We start from the raw sequence: 26583 nt of genomic DNA, 5'->3' as shown, positions 1-26583 counted from the left end.
TGTGCTTTAGTTTTAGATTCCAGCATCCCCAGTATTTTGCTTTTATTTAACCGCAGAAACTGTGAACAAGTATTTTCTTTACTGAACACTCATCCACCGAAGACGGGGAAATCTAATATATTGGGAACTCTTATGATAAATTTGTCAATACACAATTTCCCTTTCACACAAAGTCAGATTGGCTTGATTATATTATTTTCCAAATGGCCTGCCATTCCTTCCTTAATAATGGATTCCAACATTTTTCCACAGTAACAAACTTGGCCAGCTGGTGTCTTGTTTGATTTTATACCACCCCATCTCAGACACAAATGGACAGGGGGGGGGGGGCGCTACTCTGTATCCAACGCGGTGGGCGCGGAGGCGGGATTTCCTCTTTACAACTCGCTTCCCACTGAATGTATCGTTTGCCAATTTCACTTCCGCAGTGCTTTGCAGCAAATGTCAGTGATGAGGAAAATCCTTTCTGTGGGATGTTTGGCCGCCCGTGGCAGGGCTGCCCTCGCTCGGTCCGGTGTAGGGAGGTCTCCGCAGACTGCTGTGACCTCTTTAACCAGTGAAGGGCTGGGCAGCGGCTGGAGTCCAGTCCCGTCCTTGGCTGTCAGCAGAAGGCGATGCTCGGGGACTGGTGGCGCTCCCGAAATCCAGATACAGCGTTTACAGGGAGAGAACTCAGGTGAGGGATTGGTTTCTGGTGTTTTGCTATTGCTGCCGCAATGGTGTATAACTTTTGCGTCCCTGACCCTGAAGGGCACGGTAAAAAGTCTCACAACACCAGGTTAAAGTCCAAAAGGTTTATTTGGTACCACCAGCTTTCGGAGCGCTGCTCCTTCAAGACTTTAACTTGATGTTGTGAGACTTGTTACTGTACCCACCCCAGTCCTACGCCATCCAGACCCTGGAGGACTTGGAGTGCGAATGTCCACCTTAGTGTTTCTACCTGAGTCTGGGATGGTGATGTTTCCCTTCGGTAAATTCATAATTCCGATTTTAAAAAAGGTTTGCATTTATCTGGCGTCCTTTAGGACTGCCCAAAACCAATTAAGTCCTGTTGAACACAGTCATTGTTGTAATATTGCTGCCAATTTATACACAACAGAATCCTAGAAATAGGAAGAGGCAAGTAACTGGATCATTTGATGAAAGGTCACAGGCATTAACAGGTTTCTTTCTGTATCCAACCTACTGAGTATTTCCAATCTTCATTATCTTTATTTCAGAATTCCAGGAACTGCACTATTTATCTTTTGGTTAGATTAACTATTTTGATGACATTGGTTGGCAAATAAGATTTAACTTTTCCATTGGACTGGAGGCTGTCGCTGTTCCCTTTCAAGGAGCTGTGTGGGATATATTACATCCGTCTCTGTGTGGAGGGCATATGGCCCAAGATTTAATATTCCACCTTAAGATAGCACCTCTGATAGTGCAGTGCTGCGCTGAACCGTCAGTCTGGATAGAATCATAGAATCCCTACAGTGCAGAAGGAGGCCATTTGGCCCATCGAGCCTGCAATGACAATCCCACCCAGACACTATCCCTGCAACCCCATATATTTACCCTGCTAACCCCCCTGACACTAAGGGGCAATTTATCATGGCCTATCAACCTAACCCGCACATCTTTGGACTGTGGGAGAAACCGGAGCACCCGGAGGAAACTGACGCAGACACGGGGAGAACGTGCAGACTCCACACAGACAGGGACCCAAGCCGAGAATTGAACCCGGGTCTCTAGCGCTGTGAGGCAGCAGTGTTAACCACTGTGCTGCCTCATGGCCCATATTTTGTATTACGAATAAAAGAGAAGCTACTGATGCACCATCAATCAAGCAAAGACTAGTTTGTATGCAAGAACAAATAGGCTTTTATTAGCAAAAGACTTGGAGCACACCCATGCCGATGAACTGGTCCAGAGACTGAGGCAGGGGGTGGGGAGCAGTCACCTTTATACCTGGACCAGGGGGGGGGAGGAGTCCCGGGCGGGGCCGGCAGGGACGTGTCCAGGCATGTCACACACACAGGCAATAAGCTAACAGTGGTTTATCACAGCTACCAACGTTCATTTGCAGGAGTTGCTTCATAATAACAATCCAACCCTCAAACCAGGAAGTTGCTGTCCAAATTGCACTTTGCTGCACTAGCATCTCGCTAAGAGTTGGAGCTTTCACTTACAAGTAAGGTGATTTCCCACTAATTACCTGCTAAGCTCACCAGAAAAAAATTGGGCTCGTTCATTAAAGCGTCAGTGACTTTTTAACATTGTGCAAATCTTATTTACTGCAATTAACTCTTATAATGTAGAGTCATAATCTTTCAGTCTTTAATTATTGTTGGAGAGTTAAAAAGGATGTAGTGTATTTAGATTTCCAAAAAGCATTTGACAAGGTGCCGCATAAGAAGCTGGTGCATAAAGTAAAAGCCCATTGAATTGGAGGAAGTGTGTTAACATGGATTGAAAACTGGCTGTCACATAGAAAAGAAAGAGTTGGAAAAGATATAGCTAGTGGAGCACCGTAGGGATCAGTTCTTGGCACACAATTGTTCACTATTTACATTAATGATCTGGAGGAAGGAACAAAATTTGCCGATGATACGAAGATAGGTGGAAGGACATGTTGTAATGAAGACATTGCAATTCTGCAACAGGATATAGGTTGACTGGGTGAAATCCTGGCAAGTGGAGTTTAATGTGGGAAATTGTGAGATCATGCATTTCGGTAGGAGGAATCAAAAGGCAGATTATTATCTAAATGGAGAGAGACTGCAGGTGAGTGAAGTGCAGAGGGATCTAGGTGTTTTACTGCATGAATCACAAAAGCTAACAGACAGGTCCAACAAGTAGTTAAGAAGGCAAACAACATTTTAATCTTTATTGCAAAGGGGTTGGAATTTAAAAATAGAGATATTTTGTTGCAACTGTACAGGGTGCAGTGAGGCCTCACCTGGAATACTGCGTACAGTTTTGGTCCCCTTACCTGAAAAAGGATATAGTAACATTGGAGGCAGTCCAAAGGAGATTCACCCAGCTAATTCCTGGGATGAGAGGGTTGTCCTACCAAGAGAGACTAAATAGTCTGTGTCTATATTCCTTGGAGTTTAAAATTCTTATTCAGACAATAAGCCACTGAGGGGGCTTAACAGGGTAGATGGTGAGATGTTTTCACTAGTGGGAGAGTCTCAAACAAAGGGACATGGCTACAAGATAAAGGGTCATTTAAAACTGAGGTGTGTAGAAATTTCTTCTCGCAGAGGGTGGTGAATATCTGGAATTCTCATCCCCAAAGGGTGGTGAAGGCTGGATCATTAGAAGTATTCAAAGTGGAGATGGATAAATACTTAATAAATCAAGGAACAGAGGGCTATGGGGAAATGGCACAGAAAAGGAGTTGAGGCCGACATCGATCAGCCATGATTGTATTGAATGGCAGGGTAGGCCTGAAGGGCCTGGTAGCCTACTCCTCTTTCCATTTCTTGTGGTTTTTATTTATCTTGCTTTTTCCTCCTGTCCCATCATCTTTAATTGTCATTCTTGATGTTGCTTCCCGCGAAAAGTTTACATTAAATTTTCACTTCCTGGTTTAGACTCTGTATTTCTGCGTGAGGATTCTCGAATCTGGTTGAAGAGACATGTTGTTTATCTTACTCGGGTTCTAGATGCCTTGTAAAGGGCAGGCACGCTGTGTTAGACACCATACGATCGTAAGTTGTTACTGAAAAGGTCTGTTGTCAGCTGTAGGCATAATGAACAATGAGCACCAATGGATAGCTGTGACTGCAAAATCCGGGCCAATATGCTCAAGTCCACAGCAGGCACTGAACACCTTCTGATGTGGAAGCAAGCATGCTGCCACAGATCTAAGGTTGATGCCTAAAGGAAAATTTTGGTCTAGTAAATTTCCCTGTATAATTTTTTTTTGTTTGCTTTGGTTTATCCTAAAAGTAAACATCAATATTAACATTAGTTTACAACACAGCTTTTGCTGCTGTAGCGACATTTGCATTTCCTTCAGTAGCTGGTGTTGGCACTGAAAAGAGAACATATTCCCTGCAGTTTAAATGTTAAAACACAACCTTCTAGATGAAGAAAGTTAGAAAATTTTCTTATTTGAAGTTGAATGGATAGAGCTCAGGCAAAGCATCGTCTTGTGAAAAGCTTTTAATTTCTTCCATTTATAGAAGATTAATGTGAGGCACTCCACCACGAATGCTTGAAAGAGTGGAAGCTGAACAAATCTGGATTTGAAAGTGGTCTGTGGGTGGCACAGTAGCACAGTGGCTAGCACTGCTGCTTCACAGCGCCAGGGACCCGGGTTCGATTCCTGGCTTGGGTCACTGTCTGTGTGGAGTTTGCATGTTCTCCCCATGTCTGCGTGGGTTTCCTTCGGGTGCTCCGGTTTCCTCACATATTCTGAAAGACGTGCTGGTTAGGTGTGGGGCGACTAGGGGAATTTCACAGTAACTTCATTGCAGTGTTAATGTAAGCCTTACTTGTGACTAATAAATAAACTTTAACTTTTTACTTCTATGCACAGCCCCTTGCCCGCACTGCGTTAGTTATGCCTAAATCATGCAATGCCAGTAGCTACGTAAACCTTTTTGAGAATTAACATCAAAATGTATGTGCAACAGCAAAATTGATAAAAGCAAATTACTGCGGATGCTGGAATCTGAAACCAAGAGAGAAATGCTGGGAAATCTCAGCAGGCCTGGCAGCATCTGTAAGGAGAGAAAAGAGTTGACGTTTCGAGTCCAGATGACCCTCTGTCAAAGCTAAAAGGCAGAGAAAGTGGGCGATATTTATACTGTGATGCACTATCAATTACAACGCGGAGACTTCTGAGAGTGAGGGAAAACTAATAGGCTTTTATTCACAGAGAACAGGAGCACACCCTTGTAGCTGACCTGGTCTGAACTGAGGCAAGGAGGAGGGACCATCACCTTTATACCCCACTCTGGGTGGAAAGGGAGGAGTCCCAGGTGGAAAGGGAGGAGTCTCGGGCCAGGTGCAGCATGGGTGTGTCCAGGTACATACATGTAGTAACAGTGGTTCACCACATACTGCAGGGTGAGGGAATGAAAGATGAGTCACGAGTTACAGCGCTAAACAAAATTGATGTTTGCAATCATGAAGTCCGTTCATTTAATGTTTTTCTTTCAGGAATTGCAACAGTTTTGATGAACAGATCTCGTGCAAAAAATTCCCTAGGAAATGTGTTTGTTAAGCAGGTATGTGCAGTTCTATCACTGTGTTGTCACTTGTCTTAACAGAGAGTTTTTTTCTTGGAGTATCTAACCTGTGCCCCAACGCCATCTATGACCAAAGTCACATTTGCTGCTTGGAACAAAAGTAATTCAGTCCTATTTCCACTTAATTCTTCTTTGATTTTTTGGATTTTATGAGCTGAAGTTTGGGAAGGGCTCTTTTTAGTGCAGCTGTCTCTTTGTAGGGTAATCTCTAACTTGAACCAGATCTCTGAATATCAACAAGCTGAGATATGTGTAAATGGGACATGGATTTAAACTGATGTCAATCCAATAAAACCATTTATTGTTAATTGGGGATGGGGTCGAAGGAACTTTGATAATTATCACTGTTTTCCAAAAGGGTGAACACAGGGTTCCAAAAGGGTCCCAGGAATATATGGAGCTTCATAATTAATGATGCAAGTCATTTACTGCATAGTCTCCTATTTTGTTAGGCCTTTCAGTGGTCCCTACAATGCTAAACTAAACTCCAGGAAAATCTGGAGCAGAGCATGTTGGCATTTGTTAACTCACGTTTGACAAAATATATATTAAACAAAGACCTACTCTGTTAATCTGTATCATACATGTTTGCATGCTTTCTTCTCTCTTTCTCCTTGCTCACACTTTTTCCTTTTCCTTTGTCTGTTTTCTCTTTAATACCTGTACCGATATCATCATCAATTTTGGTGCAGCCCTTTGACATGAGTGTTTCCAGTTCCGTTATGAGGACTTTGATTTTCCTCATCCGTGACTGTATTCACAAGATCTGCAATGAAAAGCTGGAACTGATTACTTGTTTTTAGCTTGAAGAAGCTGTTGAAGACTTGCGACAAGACAGAAGTGTGCGTGTGCTGCTGTTTAAGAGTCAAGTCAAAGGAGTCTTCTGTGCAGGTAAGAGATCTACAATCTGAGGCATTTGTAACTTGAATCCACTTGGCCTGTAGGTAGCATGTTCCTGTTGCAGTGATGTAAAGTTCTACTAACTATACAAGACCCTGCAGCATTTGGGAAACTGTTGTATTTTTGGAGCTCTAAACTTTATGGTAGATACTTAAAGGACAGCATGGTAGCACAGTGGTTAGCACTGCTGCTTCACAGCGTCAGGGACTCGGGTTCAACTCCGGCCTTGGGTCACTGTCTGTGTGGAGTTTGCATGTTCTCCCCGTGTTGTGTGGGTTTCCTCTGGGTGGTCCGGTTTCCTCCCACAGTCCAAAGATGTGCGGGCGAGGTCGATTGACCATGCTAAATTGCCCCTTAGTGTCGGGGGGGACTGGCAGGGTAAATACGTGGGATTACGGGGATAGGGACTGGGTGGGAGCAGTTGTTGGTGCAAGCTCGATGGGTTGAATGGCCTCCTTCTGCACTATAGGGATTCTATGGCAACATTACCAATCAGTATTTGATTGTTGACGAGCTAGCCTAATTAGAATCAAGTGGTGATGATATGATTAATAAAACATGGCTTGAAAATATTACATTGAAATATACTAAATGTACTTAGTTCTGTGCTAGATTTTACTTTGAGGTATATAGACCTTAATGTCATTGTGTTAAATTATCGAGTAGTAGTCTTTTTACGATGGCTAATAATTCCAGAGTTTGAAATCTGAACATAGTGATCTATACCTTTTTTTCTTTAGTTTCTCACCTATTTCCCCACCACCTTTAGGCTATCCTGTTGCTACTCTTGATCCAACAAACGAGGCGTGCAACAGTTTCTCAGTGTGATTCCTTTATTCAAGGTGGGCTGTGAAACTCCTTCCTTGTGTGAGGACCATGGATGCAAAGCCATTTCTTGCCCCTTTCAGGATCAGTCTAGTAATGGCCTATATTAACTCTGTCTCACATTATAGAAATTGGTTCTGGTGGGTGGTGAAGCGAGATGCCATGTACACGGCTGAGATTTGATTTGGTAACTCATTTCAGATCAGAGTATTAGAAAGCTGCTGACATTAGAAAGTTGTTTAAATTGAAAACATTTCAATGAGAAAATTTTAAATACTGGATCAACTACTGGTGATTTTTATCCTGTGTTAACTCTGAGTGACTATATTGATCATTGCATTGTGTGCACCACAGAAGAGTCATTGGGTGCTTATTTGCAGTGGAATGTACTGCTTGCCAAGCTTTATTCTTTGCTTCTTTTAAGCCAGTGTCAACAAAAGTTATCTCTTTATTCTTAGTCAAATTGTTTTCTAAATTATTTTCCCTTCCTCTTTCCCCAATTCATTTTCTAGGTGCTGACTTGAAGGAACGTGCTAAAATGAGTAATGCAGAGGTTGGCCACTTTGTTCATAAGCTGCGAAGTTTAATGAGCAATATAGGCAAGTGCAAAGAAATGGATTTATCTGTATTTCAGTAGCAGTATTTTCAAGCATTTTTTTTAAACAAAGTGGCACTTGTCTTGTTGTTAAGTCCAGGGGTATTTGTGTGTAATATATTGTTCAATGCATGAAGGCCAGTGTAGTGTTTCACCAGACCTAATTTGTATAATGCATTGTGTTCCTTAGTAGCTCAAAGCCATCTCCATTACAGCAGGAGGCTCCATAGTTTGAGTATATTGGTGCATGTTTACTTCTGATGACTAAAATAGATCAAATAATAGTGAGAATAAGAACAAAAGAGAATTAAATCTACAAAGGAAAGAAAATCTTTTAATTTTTCAAAAGCATTGTCTTGAAAACGTGTAGATCTGGAACTGTGCTAATGAGTTGGGAGTATGACTGTTCACCTCATTTCAAAATCTTGGTCAATATTTGTTGGAATTCATCTTGTGTGAATCAATCACTGGATCAATAAGTAGTTACTCTTCCTTGAAGGATGTCCATGTACCATTTGGATTTTTAAAGATAATGTAGCAGTAGCCTGGTTTATTGAAGGATGCAAACTTCTGATATGGGTCGCTAAACTAGTGCAGTATCCACAACAAAAATACTGGTGAGATCATCTTCTCCTATCTCTTCTGTCACTGCTTTATGTCCATTTTTTAATCTTTCTGCAGCACTTTTCCGATTAAACAAAACAAAAGCAACCAATTGACTGTTTTTGATTGAGGTTAGTGGGGTGGCCAATTTGATTCAGATGGTTTTCCTTCGGTAGCTTAGATTAAAATTAACCCTGCCCACTTGTGACTCCTAACAGAACCATCTCTGGTGCTGGGCTCAGAATGGGAGTCAGCCAATTTCCCATCCTCCCAGAAACAGCAAGCTGCAGGCTGTTGAATGCCAACAAGACTCAAGGCCTCATGTTGGCATGAACAGACTGGCAAAGTGGTCACTTCATTGACACTGCAAACATTTTGTGTCGGTCTTCACAGCACAAGACAGCAAAAAAGAAGACAGTAACCTAGGTGCTCAAAAGGGTGAGGAAATTAAGATAATATCAGCAGAGAAAAAGTACCAGAGAAACCTTGAGAGACTACAATCCAGCAAATCCCCTGGACCTGATGGCCTACATCCTAGTGTTCTATTCTAAAAGAGAAAGCTGCAGAGATAGTGGATGCGCTGGCAATGATTTTCCAAAATTGCCTTGATTCTGGAATGGTCCCAGCAGATTGGAAATGAGCAAATGCGACACCAATATTGAAGAAAAAGGAGAGGGAAAAAGAGGAACTGCAAGCCAGTTAGCATAATCTCAATTGTTGGGTAAGTGTTGTAATCTATTATTTAAGGAATTCTGCACATCATCGTATGGCTAAGTAGAGTCAACATGGTTTTAGGAAAGGAAAATCATGTTTGACAAATGAATTAGTCTTTTTGAGTATGTAATTAGTAGTAGGGTAGATAAAGGGAAATAAGTAGATGAGCATACCTGGATTTCCAAAAGATGTTCAATAAGGTGCTGCACAAAAGGTTAATAGGTAAAATAAGGGCTCATGGAGCCGGGGGTGATATATTAGCATGGATAGAGAATTGGTTAACAGATAGGTAGCAATAGGTAGGTTTAAATGGGCATTTTCAAGTTGACAGGGTGTAACTGGTGAAGTTTCTAAAGATCAGTGCTGGGAAGAGTAATGTGTCTAAGTTCACTGACAATACATTTTCACCAAGCTTTGTAAGTTACGAGGAGTACACAAAAGGCTGCAAAGAGAAATAGACAGGTAAAGTGAGTGGGCAACAAGATGACAGATGGAATATAATGTGAGGAAGAGTGAGATTATTCACTTTCAACAGGGAGACTCGGGGGTGGGGGGGTGCTTGTACAAGGAATGCAGAAAGGTAGTATGTCGATCCAGCAAGTACTTGGCAAAGCAAATGGCATGTTGGCCTCTGTTGCAAGGGGATTAGAATACAGGAATAAATAAGTCTTGTTACAATTGGGTGGAATACTATGTGTAGTTTGATCTCTGTGTTTAAGGGAGGATATACTTGCATTGGAGGCAGTACAGTGAAGACTCACTAGATTGGTCCCTGGGATGAGAGGGTTCATAGAATCATAGAAACCCTACAGTGCAGAAACAGGCCATTCGGCCCATCGGGTCTGCACCGACCACAATCCCACCCAGGCCCTACTCCTATATCCCTACACATTTACTTGCTAATCCCTCTAACCTATGCATCTCAGGACACTAAGAGCAATTTTAGCATGGCCAATCAACCTAACCCGCACATCTTTGCACTGTGGGAAGAAACCGGAGCACCCGGAGGAAACCCACGCAGACACAAGGAGAATGTGCAAACTCCACACAGACAGTGACCCAAGCCGGGAATCGAACCCAGGTCCCTGGAGCTGTGAAACAGCAGTGCTAACCACTGTGCTACCGTGCTGCCCTAAAGGTAGTTGTTCTGTGATGTGAGACCGAGTTAATTGGGTTTATATTCTCTGGACTTTAGAAGAGTGAGAGGTGATCTCATTGAAACAAAGAATTCTGAAAGAGCTTGCCAGTTTGTTTGCACTGACTGGATAATCTAAATTGGATGGGCACAGTCTCAGGGGAAATAGGTTCGTTTAGGACTGCGATGAGGAGAAATTTCTTCACTCCAGGATTCTGAATCTTAGGAATTCTCTGTTCCAGATAGTTGTTTGTGTGCTCCATTGTTGACTATATTGAAGGCTTGGATTGACAGATTTTTGGCCTTGTCGAATTGAGGGATATGGGTAGAAGTGAGGAAAATGTAGTTGAAACCCAGGATGAGCCATGATTGTACTGAATGGCAGAGCAGCATAATGGGCCGAGTCATCTACTACTATCTCTCCTGTGTTTGCAGTGCTTTAAGGCACCACCTGAAAATCATCCGAAGTAGCAGGCTTTGTGTTCTCAAGATTGTTTTGTTCTTGCACTGTTCAATTGCCTGCATTACATGGGACTAATTTATTTTTCTTCTCTACTTATGGCCTCATGGAATTGGCAGGAAATGGGCTGTGAAAAATCATCTTACCAGGTCTTTGCCCACATTATTCCAACTTGGAACTCATAAGACTTCATCTGTGGGTAGCACAGAACCTATGTCTGTAACAAACATGAGGCTAGTATATTCATACAACAAGGCAGGAGGAAGCATTCCTAACTGTTTTGGCTCAGTTTCCTGTGCGTGTGTCTGTCCATCCCCTTGCTGGTGGATGGCAGTATCCGCACCTTCCTTAGGTTAGAGTCAGAGTTAAACAGTAACTTATGGTAGAGAGGGCCTTTATTTTTGAATGACCAGGTATTTATTTTCCAGTTCAATGTAAGGTCTCAAGGCCCAGTCCTCTTTCTGGTTCTGATACCTAGCACAAGCCCTGATAGGGGCGACCAAACTATTTTAATGGTGCAGTCAGCTTCCACAATCACAGCTTCAGCCTCAACTATCTATCCAGCACTGGGGCAGGTGAAGATCAGAAAATGTATATCTATTATGTATAACAAATGAGAAGAAAGTGTTGAAATTGTCCCTTAACATTCTAGATTCTGGGCGGCACGGTAGCACAGTGGTTAGCACTGCTGCTTCACAGCTCCAGGGACCTGGGTTCGATTCCCGGCTTGGGTCACTGTCTGTGTGGAGTTTGCACATTCTCCTCGTGTCTGCGTGGGTTTCCTCCGGGTGCTCCGGTTTCCTCCCACAGTCCAAAGATGTGCGGGTTAGGTTGATTGGCCGTGCTAAAATTGCCCCTTAGTGTCTTGAGGTGGGTAGGTTAGAGGGATTAGCGGGTAAATATGTAGGGATATGGGGGTAGGGCCTGGGTGGGATTGTGGTCGTGTAGACCCGATGGGCCGAATGGCCTCCTTCTACATTGTAGGGTTTCTATGATTTCTATGATAGATACTAATTATGACACTTAGCAACACACTTTGAGACAAGTTTTTCTTTTAAGGTGAAAAAATTTTTTGAAACTGTTGGCACTGTTTATTATTTGTCACCTGATTATTTGGAAAGTGGCAAGATATTATTTCAATGGGGGCAGTTCAGAGAAGGTTCATCAGGATGATCCCTGGTCCATCTTTCTTACGAGGAAAGGTTAAATAGTTTGGGACTCTACTCATTGGAATTTAGAAGAATGAGAGGTGATCTCATTGAAACATTTAGGATTCTTAAGGGGTTTGACAGGGTAAATGCTGAGAAGATGTTTCCCCTCGTGGGAGAATCTAGGACCAGAGGGAATAATCTCTAAATAAAGGGAATAGTATCAAAACGATTACGACTGAGGAAGGAGGAATTTCTTCTCTGAGGGTTGTGAGTCTTTGGAACGCCTTACCACAGAGAGCTGTGGGGGCAGAGTCCTTGTGTATATTTAAGACTGAGATAGATAAATTTTTGATCAGTAAGGGAATCAAAAGTTACGGGGAAAGGTCAGGCAAGTGGACGTGAGGAATGTTGGATCAGCCATGATCCTACTGAATGGCAGAGCAGGCTTGAGGTGCTGAAGGGCCTACTCGTGTTCCTATTTCTTATGATCTAACTTAAGGAATAGGAGCAGGAGAAAACCATATGGCCTGTTAGATCTACCATTCAATATGATCATGGCTGACCTTGGGCTTCAACTCCAACTTCTCACCTGCTCCCCATATATCGTGATTCCCTGAGAGGCCAAAAAGCTATCTAACTCAGCCTTAATTATAATTGATGATGATTCATTCACAACTCTGAGGTAGAAAATTCCAAAGACTCAGAACTCTTTGACTGAAGCTATTTCTCCCCATCTTAACCTCAACCCAACCTGTTGTTCCATAATCTGGAGAATTTTGGAAAAACATAGCTACAGAGATAGTGGGTGCTTTGGCTATCTCTTTTAGAACCCTAGATTGTAGGGAATTTATTGAATTTTAGTCACCTAGGTTTCCCCAATACTTCGCTGATTATTCATTTCCTCGCTCCTTTTTAGCACCTATGTTACTCTAAAGTCTGCAATTTGTGTCCTTTGCTTTGAAGATAGACACAATATTTGTTCAATGATTCTGCAATTTCCTCATTCCCTGTGATTATTTCTCCGGCTTCTACATCTAGGATACCAACATTTACTTTAGCTGCTCTATTCTTTGTAAAATCTCTTACAATCTGCTTTTATATTCTTGGCAAGAATATTTTTTTTTCCCTTTTTATCAACTTTTTGATGGTCCTTTGCTAGTTTTTAACAAAACACTCAATCCGCAGACTTGCTGCTATTCTTTGCAATTTAATCAGTCTCTTCGGTTATTCTGATTCAATTGTCATGCCCAGTGAAGGCATGTCCTATTCGTAACTTTAAACATGGACTGCATTCAGTATGTAATTTCTGGAACTGTCTTTCTTTTAAAACTGGACGCTACTAAACAGGCTAATAAAGTGCCAGGAGTCCGGTGACTCTTGCAATTTCTGCACAAATAATTAATTCACATCTGAAAATCACATCTCTGGAAAGCTGTCAAATGCAAGTGGATTTCTCGGGTACTTAGAGATCATCCATATCAGCTCAATGGAAGAGATCTAACAAACAATATTTGCCAGATGTATCAGAGCCATGAGCTTGGAATATCAAACTTGACCTCCTGGCAAGAAAAACTACAAGTTACTAACTTTATGACCTGCTGAACATCCATCTCGTTGAGGGAGTCTTGTAATCATCCTGATATACAACTCCAGCTATTGAACCCACCTAAACTACCCATGTGTGCGTATGAATGACTTGGAATTTAGACTTTTGGGGTAAATGCATGAATAAATAATCCTCCTTTTATTTAAACCCACAAAAGCTTGCTGCTGTGATTTAAATTGACAGCACACACCCTGGGGGCTGAGGAACACATGCCTTCCTTTTCAACAAAATATACCGATTATAGAAAGGGTACAAAAAGTTTTGTTCTCTTCTGACCCTGTCTGCAACACCATCCTTAACTTCCTGCATAGCCAACTAATCATCTACCTGCTCATCTAATTAATGCCTTTGAACACTTGCCAGCTACTGAAGTTAGCAATCATTCCCCATTGCGCCTGTGCCTCGTCATCTCCACTCTATATTCCATTTCTAGACTACCTGATCACATGAGATTTATTTAAAGAGCTACAGCATATCTGTAATTGAGGTTTTTCAGGTACGTTTTTCCCATGAGAACAATCATCATGACCAAAACCTAGAAAAATATACTTATGGGAATTCATGAACCATTATTAGCCAAACTGAGCTGCTAAAATCTAACATCTTCTGAGCTTTATCAGCAAGGGTCCAAAGGCTCATCAATCAAAGATGGAGCGATCATTTTGGTCATGGGATTAGCTATAGTCATCAAGCTACATTAGTGACACAATAGTGATTCTTGGCCAATGAGATTTCTAGAAACTAGTTGGAAGGGCTAGCTCTGATCGCTTGGCTGTTCAGATTGTGATTTTGATATATATATATATATATGTTTAGAATGTTTTTCAAGACTTAAATTATGTGTGTGTTTTTTTAAGCATTCCTGCCTATGCCTACCATTGCTGCAATAGATGGGTATGCTCTTGGTGGTGGCCTGGAGCTAGCATTGGCATGTGATCTTCGTGTTGCAGGTAAGGTCAAACCATGTCACATATGCCTATTTAATACCTTACATATATGGAGATCTCACAATAGAAATGTAAAGCTCCATTTCTATTTAATAATTAAAGACTGCTCTACAAACATTGGCGAAATGACTAGTAGGCTTGAGTCATTACTTCAATTCTGTAAGTTCTCATAAACCTTTCCCAGGATTATCCCCATTTCTCTTTCTAACTGAAAATAAGGCAAAAGCTAAAAATGGTCATTGTTAACAGTGTTCCTATGGCTACACGATTTCATATAATGTGCAGATAAAATAGAGCTGGAATGACCCTAGTGTTCATTCATTAGTTACAAAGATGCATTACAGGATATGTGAGCAACTAATTGAACATTGCATTTGTAAACTTGAAAATGACCTGTACAATAATAACTTGCGTATCATTGAAAAAAAAGCATGTCAAAGCTTTTCATAATGCACTGATCTGGACATTTGCAAACATACCAAATGTAAAGGGAACAATAATTTATACTTCATGGTAAGAGAGTGATGATTATTTGGCAAGTGGACTCTGATTGTAGACTAACATTTAACTGCCAAGCTTTGTTTACTAAGTTCAAGCTAGGCAGATTAACTGTGGCACAGTGGTTAGCACTGCTGCCTCACAGCTCCAGGGACCCAGGTTCAATTCCGAACTTGGATGCCTGTTTGTGTGAAGTTTGCACCTTCTCCCCGTGTCTGGGTAGGTACCTTCCAGGTGCTCTGGTTTTCTCCCACAGTCCAAAGATGTGAATAGTCAGTATTCCCGTTCTTATTGTCCACTAAGATATTGTGATGTTAAGTAGCTCATGTCTCTTGTTGATGTGAACAAGAGCAGTTACTTTATTGCTATTTGTTTCTTTAACTTTAGCATCTTCTGCCAAAATGGGTCTTATTGAAGTTACCAGAGGTCTTCTTCCTGGTGCTGGTGAGTTACTTCTCTCATTATATAAAAGAGGGGGAGGTAGTGGTATTGTTGCTTGACTAGTAATCCAGAGACCCACTGTAATGTTCTGGACACCTGGATTGGAATTCCATCATGGCAGATGGCAAAATTTGAATTCAGTAAAAATCTGAAATTAGAAGTCTACTGATGACCATGAAACCATTGTTTTCATAAATATCCATCTGGTTCACTAATGTCCTTTAGGGAAGGAAGTATGTCGTTCTTACCTGCTCTGGCCTACATGTGACTCCAGAGCAATGTGGTTGACTCGTAAATGTCCTCGGATGGGCAATAAATGCTGGCTCAGCCAGAGATACCCACATCCAATGAACGAATAAAACAAAAAGGCTTGTGATGGAGTGGATAGTGTTTGAAAACTGGGAGCATTTTTGCATTGCGGTTGCCTGCAACCTATACATAGAACATAGAACAGTACAGCACAGAACAGGCCCTTCGGCCCACGATGTTGTGCCGAGCTTTATCTGAAACCAAGATCAAGCTATCCCACTCCCTATCATCCTGGTGTGCTCCATGTGCCTATCCAATAACCGCTTAAATGTTCCTAAAGTGTCTGACTCCACTATCACTGCAGGCAGTCCATTCCACACCCCAACCACTCTCTGCGTAAAGAACCTTTATACAATAGGTTTTTCACATTTATACCTTTATACAATAGGTTTGTCACATTTACCTGAATGTGGATGCCAGCAGCCGGCTGATCTTTGACTATTAAATGAATGGTGCCATTCTGAGTCCAATATTGACAGTGCATCGGGTTTCACAATTCAGGTGCAGGGCATGCCCAGCTCCTCATCACCACATGCACAAACATTGGGACAACGAAATTTCCAGACCTATGATTGTCACTGGCATCTATCGCTAATTAGAAATACAACCACAGAGCACAAATACAGTAAGACCCACGTCACCACCCAATTTATTGCCAAACACACTATAGGGATGTTACAACTATCTTCCACATTTTGAGCTACTTGGGGAGGATGGGGGAGGGATAGTGTTGCTGAACAGTCCAGACAAGTTCTTCAAAATCTTCTCTGATGAGGAATTCTGCCATCAAATGCAGAAGGAGAGGGCAACAGGATGTGGTGGCCTATGGGGCTACAGGTCATCAAGAAAGGAACTGTTCTAAAAGTGTAAAACATTGGAGGAATTCTGGTAAGTCATTTTCAATCACAATGAGACGGTAGCTGATGAGGGGAATGGAACTAGTAGGAGGATATGGATTTCGTACATATGATTTTTACTTCCCATGTGTTTGGATGATGTTGCTGAAAGCCAGCATGAGAAAGAAGAAGGGACAAAGGCCATATTGTTTGGTGACTGTGTGGGGATGGGAAGAGAGGCTATGTTAGACATACTGTAGCCAAAATTGAATAGATAAGAATGGAACCACGCAAGGAACCAACTCAGCTGAAAAGAGGAGAGGCTTTGGAGGGGTGATTGGCTATACCAAATGCTGCAGAGTGGTCAAGAAGTACAAAGAGTAATGCAAAATGGTCAGTTATGGGTCCTGAGTAGGAGAATCAAAGAATTTGAGGAATTGTTGCTGACAGCACTCATGTTTTTTCCAGAAAAGAGAGTAAAATCTGAAGCTAGTCACTTGGTGGTATAGAACTTGAGTATTGCTGAAAAAAGACATGCTGTCAAAGTTTTTAATCTTGCCCTTCTCAGGACAGACTCAAGAATGGCAAATTTCAAAGGAAGCAATAATGTATACTGCATGAGAAAAGGATGCTGATTGTTAGGTAAATTGACTCTGGCCGAGAATTGTCAGGGAAAAGGCATCAGGGAACTATTATCCTCCACGCTTTTGTTTAATGCAGGTAAGTTACAATTCCTGGATGTCCCTTTTGATTACAAAGAACAGGTCCTTGATCTGAATATATGTAGTTTCTAGGAAGCATTAGTGAGCCACAACGCGAGCCTGACTGGTGATCTTAAATTGCTTGCTATTCTAGTTCTTAGCATATTTGGGATTGTTCAGCAAATGTTGTCCAATTGTGGAATCACATTTAACTTTAGACACTGTCTGTGTTTTGCAAGCACAGACTCTTGAGTATGGTCAGCACTATTGCGAACAGCTGAAGGAATGTGCTGTTTGATATGATCCACCAGTATGTACAAAGGTGATGCATGAATTTCACTGCTTATAGATTACTGGGGGACTGCTCCTGTGGTTTTGTTCACATTAAATTATCAGATATGCTCTCTATTATCCCTGTGTTGCTTTCGTATTAGCGTTTCTCTTCCCCACTCTCCATCCCTCATTTGGATTACTGTCTCCACTTTAGCTGCATGCTCTCTTCTTTTTGCAACCTGCTCACCCTGTTTAGTTGCCTTTGCTATTGCAGTTGGCCTCCTTCCAGTTCCTTTTTTCTGCCTGTCCTTTTCCCCTCTTTATGGTTCTGCGTTGCCCTATTCACCCAGAGTCCTTTATACCTAGGAGGGATAACTTAAAAGTTCCCTACAACAAATTGACTTGGGATGTGGGAGTTAATTAAATAAAACATCTGCAGCAACAATTACAGAACAAGTCATTGGAGAAAGCGGTCTGATAAACGGTCAGACCTGAAACATTAATTTTGTTTCTCTGTCCACACATACTGCCTGTCCTGCTAAAGTATTTCCAGCATTTTGTGTTTTATTTTAGAAGCACGGTGATAGAACATAGAACATAGAAAGCCACAGCACAAACAGGCCCTTCGGCCCACAAGTTGCGCCGATCACATCCCCACCTCTAGGCCTATCTATAGCCCTCAATCCCATTAAATCCCATGTACTCATCCAGAAGTCTCTTAAAAGACCCCAACGAGTTTGCCTCCACCACCACCGACGTCAGCCGATTCCACTCACCCACCACCCTCTGAGTGAAAAACTTACCCCTGACATCTCCTCTGTACCTACCCCCCAGCACCTTAAACCTGTGTCCTCTCGTAGCAACCATTTCAGCCCTTGGAAATAGCCTCTGAGAGTCTACCCTATCCAGACCTCTCAACATCTTGTAAACCTCTATCAGGTCACCTCTCATCCTTCGTCTCTCCAGGGAGAAGAGACCAAGCTCCCTCAACCTATCCTCATAAGGCATGCCCCCCAATCCAGGCAACATCCTTGTAAATCTCCTCTGCACCCTTTCAATGGCTTCAACATCTTTCCTGTAATGAGGTGACCAGAACTGCGCGCAGTACTCCAAGTGGGGTCTAACCAGGGTCCTATAAAGCTGCAGCATTATCTCCCGACTCCTAAACTCAATCCCTCGATTAATGAAGGCCAGTACGCCGTACGCCTTCTTGACCGCATCCTCCACCTGCGAGGCCGATTTAAGAGTCCTATGGACCCGGACCCCAAGGTCCTTCTGATCCTCTACACTGCTAAGAATGGTACCCTTCATATTATACTGCTGCTTCATCCCATTGGATCTGCCAAAATGGATCACCACACACTTATCCGGGTTGAAGTCCATCTGCCACTTCTCCGCCCAGTCTTGCATTCTATCTATGTCTCGCTGCAACTTCTGACATCCCTCCAAACTATCCACAACACCACCTACCTTGGTGTCGTCAGCAAACTTACCAACCCATCCCTCCACTTCCTCATCCAGGTCATTTATGAAAATGACAAACAGCAAGGGTCCCAGAACAGATCCCTGGGGCACTCCACTGGTCACTGACCTCCATGCAGAGAAAGACCCCTCCACAGCCACTCTCTGCCTTCTGCAGGCAAGCCAGTTCTGGATCCACAAGGCAACAGCCCCTTGGATCCCATGCCCTCTCACTTTCTCAAGAAGTCTTGCATGGGGGACCTTATCGAACGCCTTGCTGAAGTCCATATAGACCACATCCACCGCTCTTCCTTCGTCAATGTGTTTGGTCACATTTTCAAAGAACTCAACCAGGCTCGTAAGGCACGACCTGCCCTTGACAAAGCCGTGCTGACTACTTTTGATCATACTAAACTTCTCTAGATGATCATAAATCCTGTCTCTCAGGATCCTCTCCATCAACTTACCAACCACTGAGGTTAGACTCACCGGTCGGTAATTTCCCGGGCTGTCCCTGTTCCCTTTCTTGAATATAGGGACCACATCTGCAATCCTCCAATCCTCCGGAACCTCTCCCGTCTCCATCGACGATGCAAAGATCATCGCCAAAGGCTCCGCAATCTCCTCCCTCGCCTCCCACAGTAACCTGGGGTACATCCCATCCGGTCCCGGCGACTTACCAACCTTGATGCCATTCAATAGTTCCAACACATCCTCTTTCTTTATGTCCACATGCTCGATCCTTTCTGTCCACCGCAAACCAGCAGTACAACCACCCAGATCCCTTTCCACCGTGAATACCGAGGTAAAGTATTCATTAAGCACCTCCGCCATTTCTAACGGTTCCGCACAAACTTTTCCCCCTTCACCTTTTAAGGGTCCTATGCCTTCACATCTCATCCTTTTACTCTTGACATATTTGTAGAAAGCCTTGGGATTCTCCTTAATCTTACCCGCCAAGGCCTTCTCATGACCCCTTCTCGCTCTCCTAATTTCCTTCTTAAGCTCCTTCCTACATCCCGTATACTCCTCTAAATCCTTAACACCTCCTAGCTCCCTGAACCTTCTGTACGCCTCTCTTTTCTTATTCACCAGGTTCATCACAACCTTCGTGCACCACGGTTCCCGTACCCTACCAACACCCCCCTGTCTCATCGGAACGTTGTCATGCAGAGCTCCAGACAAACATTCCTTGAAAATCCTCCACTTTCCTTCGGTACTTTTCCCCAAGAATGCCTCCTTCCAATTTACCCGTCTAATTTCCTCCCTGATGACACTGTATTTCCCTTTACTCCAGAGAAACACTTTCCTAGCCTGCCTGATCCTATCTCTTTCCAATGCTATCGTGAAGGAGATAGAATTATGATCGCTATCCCCAAGATGCTCACCCACCGAGAGATCCTCCACCTGTCCAGGTTCATTAGCCAGCACCAGATCAAGTACAGCCTCTCCTCTAGTAGGCTTATCCACATACTGTGTCAGGAAACTCTCCTGGACACACCTAACAAACTCCTCTCCATCCAAACCCCTAGCCCTAGGGATATTCCAATCTATGTTTGGGAAATTAAAATCTCCCATCACGACAACTCTGTTATTCCTACATCTCTCCAGGATCTGTTTCCCCATCTGCTCCTCAACATCTCTGTTACTATTGGGCGGCCTATAGAAAACACCCAGCAACGTTACCGACCCCTTCCTGTTCCTAACCTCCACCCACAGAGACTCCGTAGTCAATCCCTCCACGGCATCCACCTTCTCTACAGCCGTGACACTATCCCTGATCAACAGTGCCACTCCCCCCCCTCTCTTGCCTCCCTCCCTGTCCTTCCTGAAACATCTAAAACCCGGCACCTGAAGCACCCAGTCCTGTCCCTGAGACATCCAAGTCTCCGTAATGGCCACCACATCACAATTCGAAGCAGCAATCCACGCTCTAAGCTCATCCACTTTATTCACAACACTCCTGGCATTAAAATAGACACATCTCAGACCTTCAGCCTGAGCACTTCCCTTCTCCATCACTCGTCTAACCTCCCTCTTACCCTGTTTACATTCCTTATCTATTTGCGAGCTAACCTCCTCGCTCTCAATGTTAATAGAATTGAGAAGTATAATGGTATATTAAAAATAATACCTGGATATTACACCCAAGGCATGACAGATTGTGGTGCAGGAAATACATGTTATATATATTTTTTTTTAATGAATCTACCCAACTATATAAGAATTACATATTGCCACATGCTTCACTGATGTGGAAGAACTGGAATTGTAAATACTAAATGAAATTTCAGTGTAAGAAAATGCCTGATCTATGCTGTGATAGTTAATCAAAACTTTTTATTTCTGTTCTCAAGGCGGTAGCCAACGGCTGCCTCGAGTTGTGGGAATTGGCTTGGCAAAGGAACTTATTTTCACTGGTCGACAGATAGATGGCGAACAAGCAATGTCCATGGGCCTAGTGAATAGTACTGTGACCCAAAATGATTTGGGGGATGCGGCTTATCAAAAGGCACTAGATCTGGCCAAAGAGATACTTCCGCAGGTTTGTAATAATGTGTATTACTAAAGTCAATGAAAACCTTGACAGTTGCTATTTTTTTGTGGTGTAACTACCCATGGCAAACTTGACAGTGGATGGTGGTATATGGGAGGCGATGGCCTAGTGTATTATCGTTAGACTATTAATCCAGAAACTCAGCGAATGTTCTGGGGACCTGGGTCTGAATCCCACCACGGCAGATGGTGGAATTTGAATTCAATTATTTAAAAAAATCTGGAATTAAACATCTACTGATGACCATGAAACCATTGTCGATTGTTGGAAAAACCCATCTGGTTCAACACTGTCCTATAGGGAAGGAAATCTGCCGTCCTTATCCGGTCTGGCCTGTGTAAGTCCAGAGCTATAGCAATGTGGTTGCCTCAACTATCCTCGGCCAACAAGGGATGAACAATAAATGCTAGCCAATGATTCCAATGTCCCATGGATGATTTAAAAAAATATTCATATCATGATCATTTTGCAGCAAAGTAGTTTGGTCATTCCACAGCTGCTGCAGCTAAAGGCAATCCTACGACATGGATAATCTATGTTTATATAATGGTGTTAAATACAGGGTTAAGAATTGTTGATAATTATAATAAAATCCCTTAATATCAAAACTGACTGAATGGACTGAAGCCACAGAATAAATTTTTAAAACAGCAGGTCTCTAAATAGCCAAACATCTATGTAATTACAGCTTGCTATTTACAAAGCTATCAGAACGGATTTTGGCTTTCTGGACATAGCCCACAGAGGACAAAAATTAGTTTGAAGAAGTCAGAATTGCCACCTTTTGAACTACTCAGGCATTTGGACTAATTATTAGGGCAAAGTGAGAATGGACCTGAAGTGAACTTATGACTGTTTGGTAACTGGCAACTTTATCAAGGTCCTGCGACAGCAAGCTAGCTGTTTGTGTAAAGAGACACTGATTTCCAGGGATAGAAACCAGAAAGACATGGAGTGAGTAACAGCAACAGAACATGCAGTATCCCTCCCTCTCTGTCCCTGCCTGTATTCTGACCAGGCAAACACCACAGGCCGCCGCTTCAACATCAGCCAAACAGCTGCTGGCTCAAAGAAAAGAAAAATTGTCCTTCAACATTGAATCCTCTTGAAGCAGAATCCTGAAAGATCAACGAACACAACGGAAACTGTCCGTCATCGATGTACAGGATTCAGATATGACTTTTCTTTTTGGACACTCAAACAATTCATCTATTTCCCTCCCCTACCCCGCCCCGGTCTATGTAACTATCATATATGGGTGTGATTGGAGCATTTTTTTAAATATAGAACTGTTATAACTTAAACACACTGAAGTGATGAGCAAATTATTTTTTAAAAACCTGGTACAGCTGAGTGGTGGAAAGAGAGGGGTGCCGTTTTACTACTACTCGCTTTGCCATAATATCATTGTCTGTATATACCTGAATATTGTCATATTTTTAAAAAACAATTTCTCTGATTAATCTTAAAGGGTCCAGTAGCTCTGAGGATGGCAAAACAGGCGATGAACAAAGGCATTGAGGTAATGTACTGGATGTACATTATGCATATAATATAAAAAAGAGCAATGGGAATGAATCACTGTTCTACTACACCTCAACAGGTGCTTGCCAGGCCCCTGTCTACCAGAAATGGGCAAGTAGCTCCAATATGTAAACCTGCCAGGCCTCCAATCAAAACTTCCTCATTGGATTACCATCTACCCCCACAGGAAGTTAAAATTACCCTTTATATCACTGAAGTGTTCTTTTTTCTAATTTACAATATTTGAAACCATACAGGAGTTCCTTTGCTGGTTATCCAAGTGCAATGCAAACATGTGTGAAACAAGGGCCCAAGTTTGATCCCTGCTGCATGTAGTTAGCTGATCTCAGTTGGTGCAGCAGTGGGTGTTCTGGGTTTCAGGACAAATTTTAAAGAATAATAGCCAAGTTCTTGTAATCTTCAAATACAAGATTAGGCCAAGCTGTAAACTCAAAGAAGCTGCTGACCCTTCTAATCTAAACATCAAATGAGATAGTGGAGGGCTAACACAACCACCACCTCCTGCTCCATGAGTCAGTGCCTGGAGGAGAGAAAAAGGTTTTTTAAAATCACCTGATAGTTTGATATGGAATAGCTACATCAAACTGCTTTTTCCAGTTGAATGTAGCCACCTAATTTACACAGCTTTTCTGAAATTCATGATGCCCTGCTGCCTTTTAATGAAGGGAAGAAATTATACAAGCAAAATTCATGAATATATGGATTAAGCCTAATAAAAGAACAAGTCAAGTTGGCAGGAACCATACATTTGAGCCACTTTACTGATCTTAACCTCTAGAACCACCTTCCCCACAATTGAAATGGCAGCACTAAACAACTCTAGCCTTTTAGTGGGTTGTGTCATGGAAGCTAAGGTTATGAATGGCTACAGGGATTAGGATACGTAATAGAAACCATCACCTGCTCTAACTTATCATTTTGGCAAAAGATCCATTTTATATAATGCTTTTCACATTTTCTCAAAACATTTCAACAAATAAAATTTGGAATTTAGTCACAAACATGGCAGTTGCTTTGCGCAGAGAACGGTCATGTTCTAAAATATAGTAGCTCGGTTAATACAGCATTCATTTAGTCCTGCACTGAAGTACCCTTTGGAGTCAAGCTTGAACCTGCAGTCACTTGCTAATCACTGGCACTAAACTCTGTATGGAGTTGATCCTGATTGTTTCACCATCTTGATCTCACTTCAGTTTGTGAGGATTATCTAGTTGTATGTGTTTTCTTCCTGATAATAGTTCGATCAGTGTTGGCAACCATTTTCCATGAATAAGCTCAGGTAAATAAACTGGTTAAACTGTAACAGATAGACCAGCCAAATCCACTTGCAATCTTATAAAAGCAAAATAGTGAGGATGCTGGAAATCTGAAATGACAAAATATGCTGGTTAAACACAGGCCAGGCAGCATCTGTGGAGAGAATTAACATTTCAGTTTGATGACCTTTCACCAGAACTGTTCTGATGAAAGCTCATCAACTTGGAAGATTAACTGTTTCTTGCCACAGATGCTACCTGATCTGAGCTTTTTCTTTTTTGTTCCATTTGTGTTTCTACCTGGTATCTAAAACTCCTGCATTTTCCAGGAGTGATCAACAGGGAGAATCCTGGTTGTTGTTTCTCTTCCCCTAGGGTGTTGAGACTAATTGTAGTATAAAGGCAAAATACTGCAGATGCTGGAATCTGAAACAAAACAGAAAATGCTGGAAAACCTCAGCAGGTCTGATGAGAATAGAGCCAACATTTTCCGCAGATGCTCTCAGACCTGAGTTTTTCCAGAATTTTCTATTCTCCAATTGTAGTATATCTACTGTCCTAGCCCAGATCATCTAACTGTGCACCAAGGAGGGATTGAACCTGGAGTCTTTCCTAATTTGGTTCCTTCCTGGATAAATAATAATTAGCTTGTTATATTTGTAAATTTGTACACAACTGTCTTGGTAGAGAGGTGAGCACAACTGAATTCCAACATCATTGAACTAAAACAAAACTGTTTTCAAAATTAATACAATTCCACTACAAACTGTACAGAATATAAAATAATCTCTCCAGCACTGGACTCAGTATTTTTAATGGTGACCTTTAAGTACTCATTTTTAAAATGTTTGTCATAAACTTGAAAATAAACTGCCAGATGAGAAAGTGAAGCCAGAGCTAGAGATGACTCAAAATGCAGTTGGAAGCACAAGACAACTCAAAAAAATACCATAGAGATAAACTTGTTAGCTCATATGTACTTTCCTCAACCTTAACTTTAAAAATCCTTCAGTCAGAATAAATAAAAGTCAAAGGAGTTTTTGATTAAATGATCATACCAGTATTTAGTTGAAATCCCAAAGTAACTTGGTACAACTGAAACATTAATAAAAATGTATTTCCTAATGGAAAAGGTTATCATTGAAATAAATATTTCAAATTTTAATTGTTTAAAAGTAGTGAGCATATTGTGACGGTTGACTTCATCTACAGTATTGTCCAATTAAAGCAATATTGACTTGGTTTATACATGCTGTTGTTTTTAATGCTCTGCAGGTAGATATTTCATCTGGAATGGCAATTGAAGAAATGTGTTATGCTCAGGTATGGAGTGTCCTTGTTTTAAAAAAAAACCTCAGGCAATTCTGTTTCCGTCTTAACAAAATTTTTCAAAAGCTTGTGTTGAAAAATATTTTGGTGAAGTAAATATACCATTTGCCAATACAGGTCATTCCTACAAAAGACCGGTTGGAGGGGATGGCAGCATTTATAGAAAAACGATTACCACGTTTTACTGGAGAATAAAATGAAAAAAATCTCAGATCTACAAAATAAAGAGTATACCGTCTATATTTCCTATAGCTTCTTAACCTTTCTGGAGATTACTAGATTTTTCATCTGGTTTCAGCATCAAGTAGTGTAATATGCAGTCCAAGTTGCATCCAGGGTAATATTTTCACCGAATGCCATTTAACAGAGAAATAATGTACAAGTGAACACTATTGATGATTTGATGCAAATGGTCCATCAGAAGATAGCAATCCCGAATATATACTGCACAACTCAGTTGATCTGGTCGTTTCCATAGTACTTCTGGACATAAATATTTGTGGTCTTCTGCTGCTACTTTTTTGCTGGGTTGACCAATGTTAATTTTTATTTTGTTCCACTCAACAGCCACTCTGTTTAACACTGCCTCAGATGAGTAAACAGCAGTGCCATGCTATCTTGTGTTTTACAGTAAACCAGTTAGCTGTTCTTTATTATTTGTAAACTGTTAGATTATGGAAATTAATAAAGTCATTATCTTTCAACAGAAAACTGTTTCCAATGCTGAAAGACAAATGACATGGTTGAAATAAATTTAGATGATCAGCAGTTGAATGAATTTGACTCCTCTCTTGCTTAACGGTTAAGGCGTTAGAAGGCTAGGAGGTTAAAATAATTGTATAGCCTGAACATTGTTTTTTTTTTTGAATATTTTTGTACAAATGATCGATGTACATGACAATTTATATGAGTCTAGCAGGATACTTGTGAAAAAGTCAAGTGTAGCTCCTTCGGGTGATCTGGTGGTTTCAACAGATGGGCATCAGTGCAGCAGCCTCGTAGGGGAAGATCTGTAAAGGGTAGCTAATCGCTTAGCCTTGCTCGTTTTACAAATTTATCAGAGGCAAATCCCACTCAAGAGTCAGCATAATAAACAAACATCAGCTGAACCAGAGAAACAACTGGGCTCAATGGTGTTCAAGTCAGCTTTTGCACATTCACGGGGGTAAACGAGGAATAGGAAAATCTGTCC

General features: G+C 41.8%; 1 protein-coding gene across 1 annotated transcript; it reads left to right on the top strand.

The window, feature by feature from the left end:
- The first annotated feature begins 396 nt into the window (after positions 1-396).
- echdc2 (enoyl CoA hydratase domain containing 2) lies at positions 397-26163 on the top strand. Its single transcript, XM_078218584.1, has 10 exons — positions 397-676; positions 5161-5228; positions 6053-6140; positions 7487-7573; positions 14096-14188; positions 15071-15127; positions 21062-21249; positions 22733-22783; positions 25338-25385; positions 25509-26163. The coding sequence occupies exons 1-10, from the start codon at positions 442-444 to the stop codon at positions 25584-25586; spliced, it is 993 nt and encodes a 330-aa protein (XP_078074710.1). The 5' UTR covers positions 397-441; the 3' UTR covers positions 25587-26163.
- Positions 26164-26583: the final 420 nt, after the last annotated feature.

This window comes from Mustelus asterias, chromosome 8 (genome assembly GCF_964213995.1).
Source record: "Mustelus asterias chromosome 8, sMusAst1.hap1.1, whole genome shotgun sequence".
Classification (NCBI taxonomy): domain Eukaryota; kingdom Metazoa; phylum Chordata; class Chondrichthyes; order Carcharhiniformes; family Triakidae; genus Mustelus; species Mustelus asterias.
Note: the sequence above shows the minus strand (reverse complement) of the source record. Positions and strands in the feature narration are given on the sequence as shown.

Coding starts and splice junctions, on each gene's coding strand:
- echdc2 (XM_078218584.1), top strand. CDS start 442: ATGTCAGTGATGAGGAAAATCCTTTCTGTGGGATGTTTGGCCGCCCGT. Junction 677..5,160: donor TTTACAGGGAGAGAACTCAG/GTGAGGGATTGG, acceptor TTTTTCTTTCAG/GAATTGCAACAGTTTTGATG. Junction 15,128..21,061: donor AGGTCTTCTTCCTGGTGCTG/GTGAGTTACTTC, acceptor TCTGTTCTCAAG/GCGGTAGCCAACGGCTGCCT.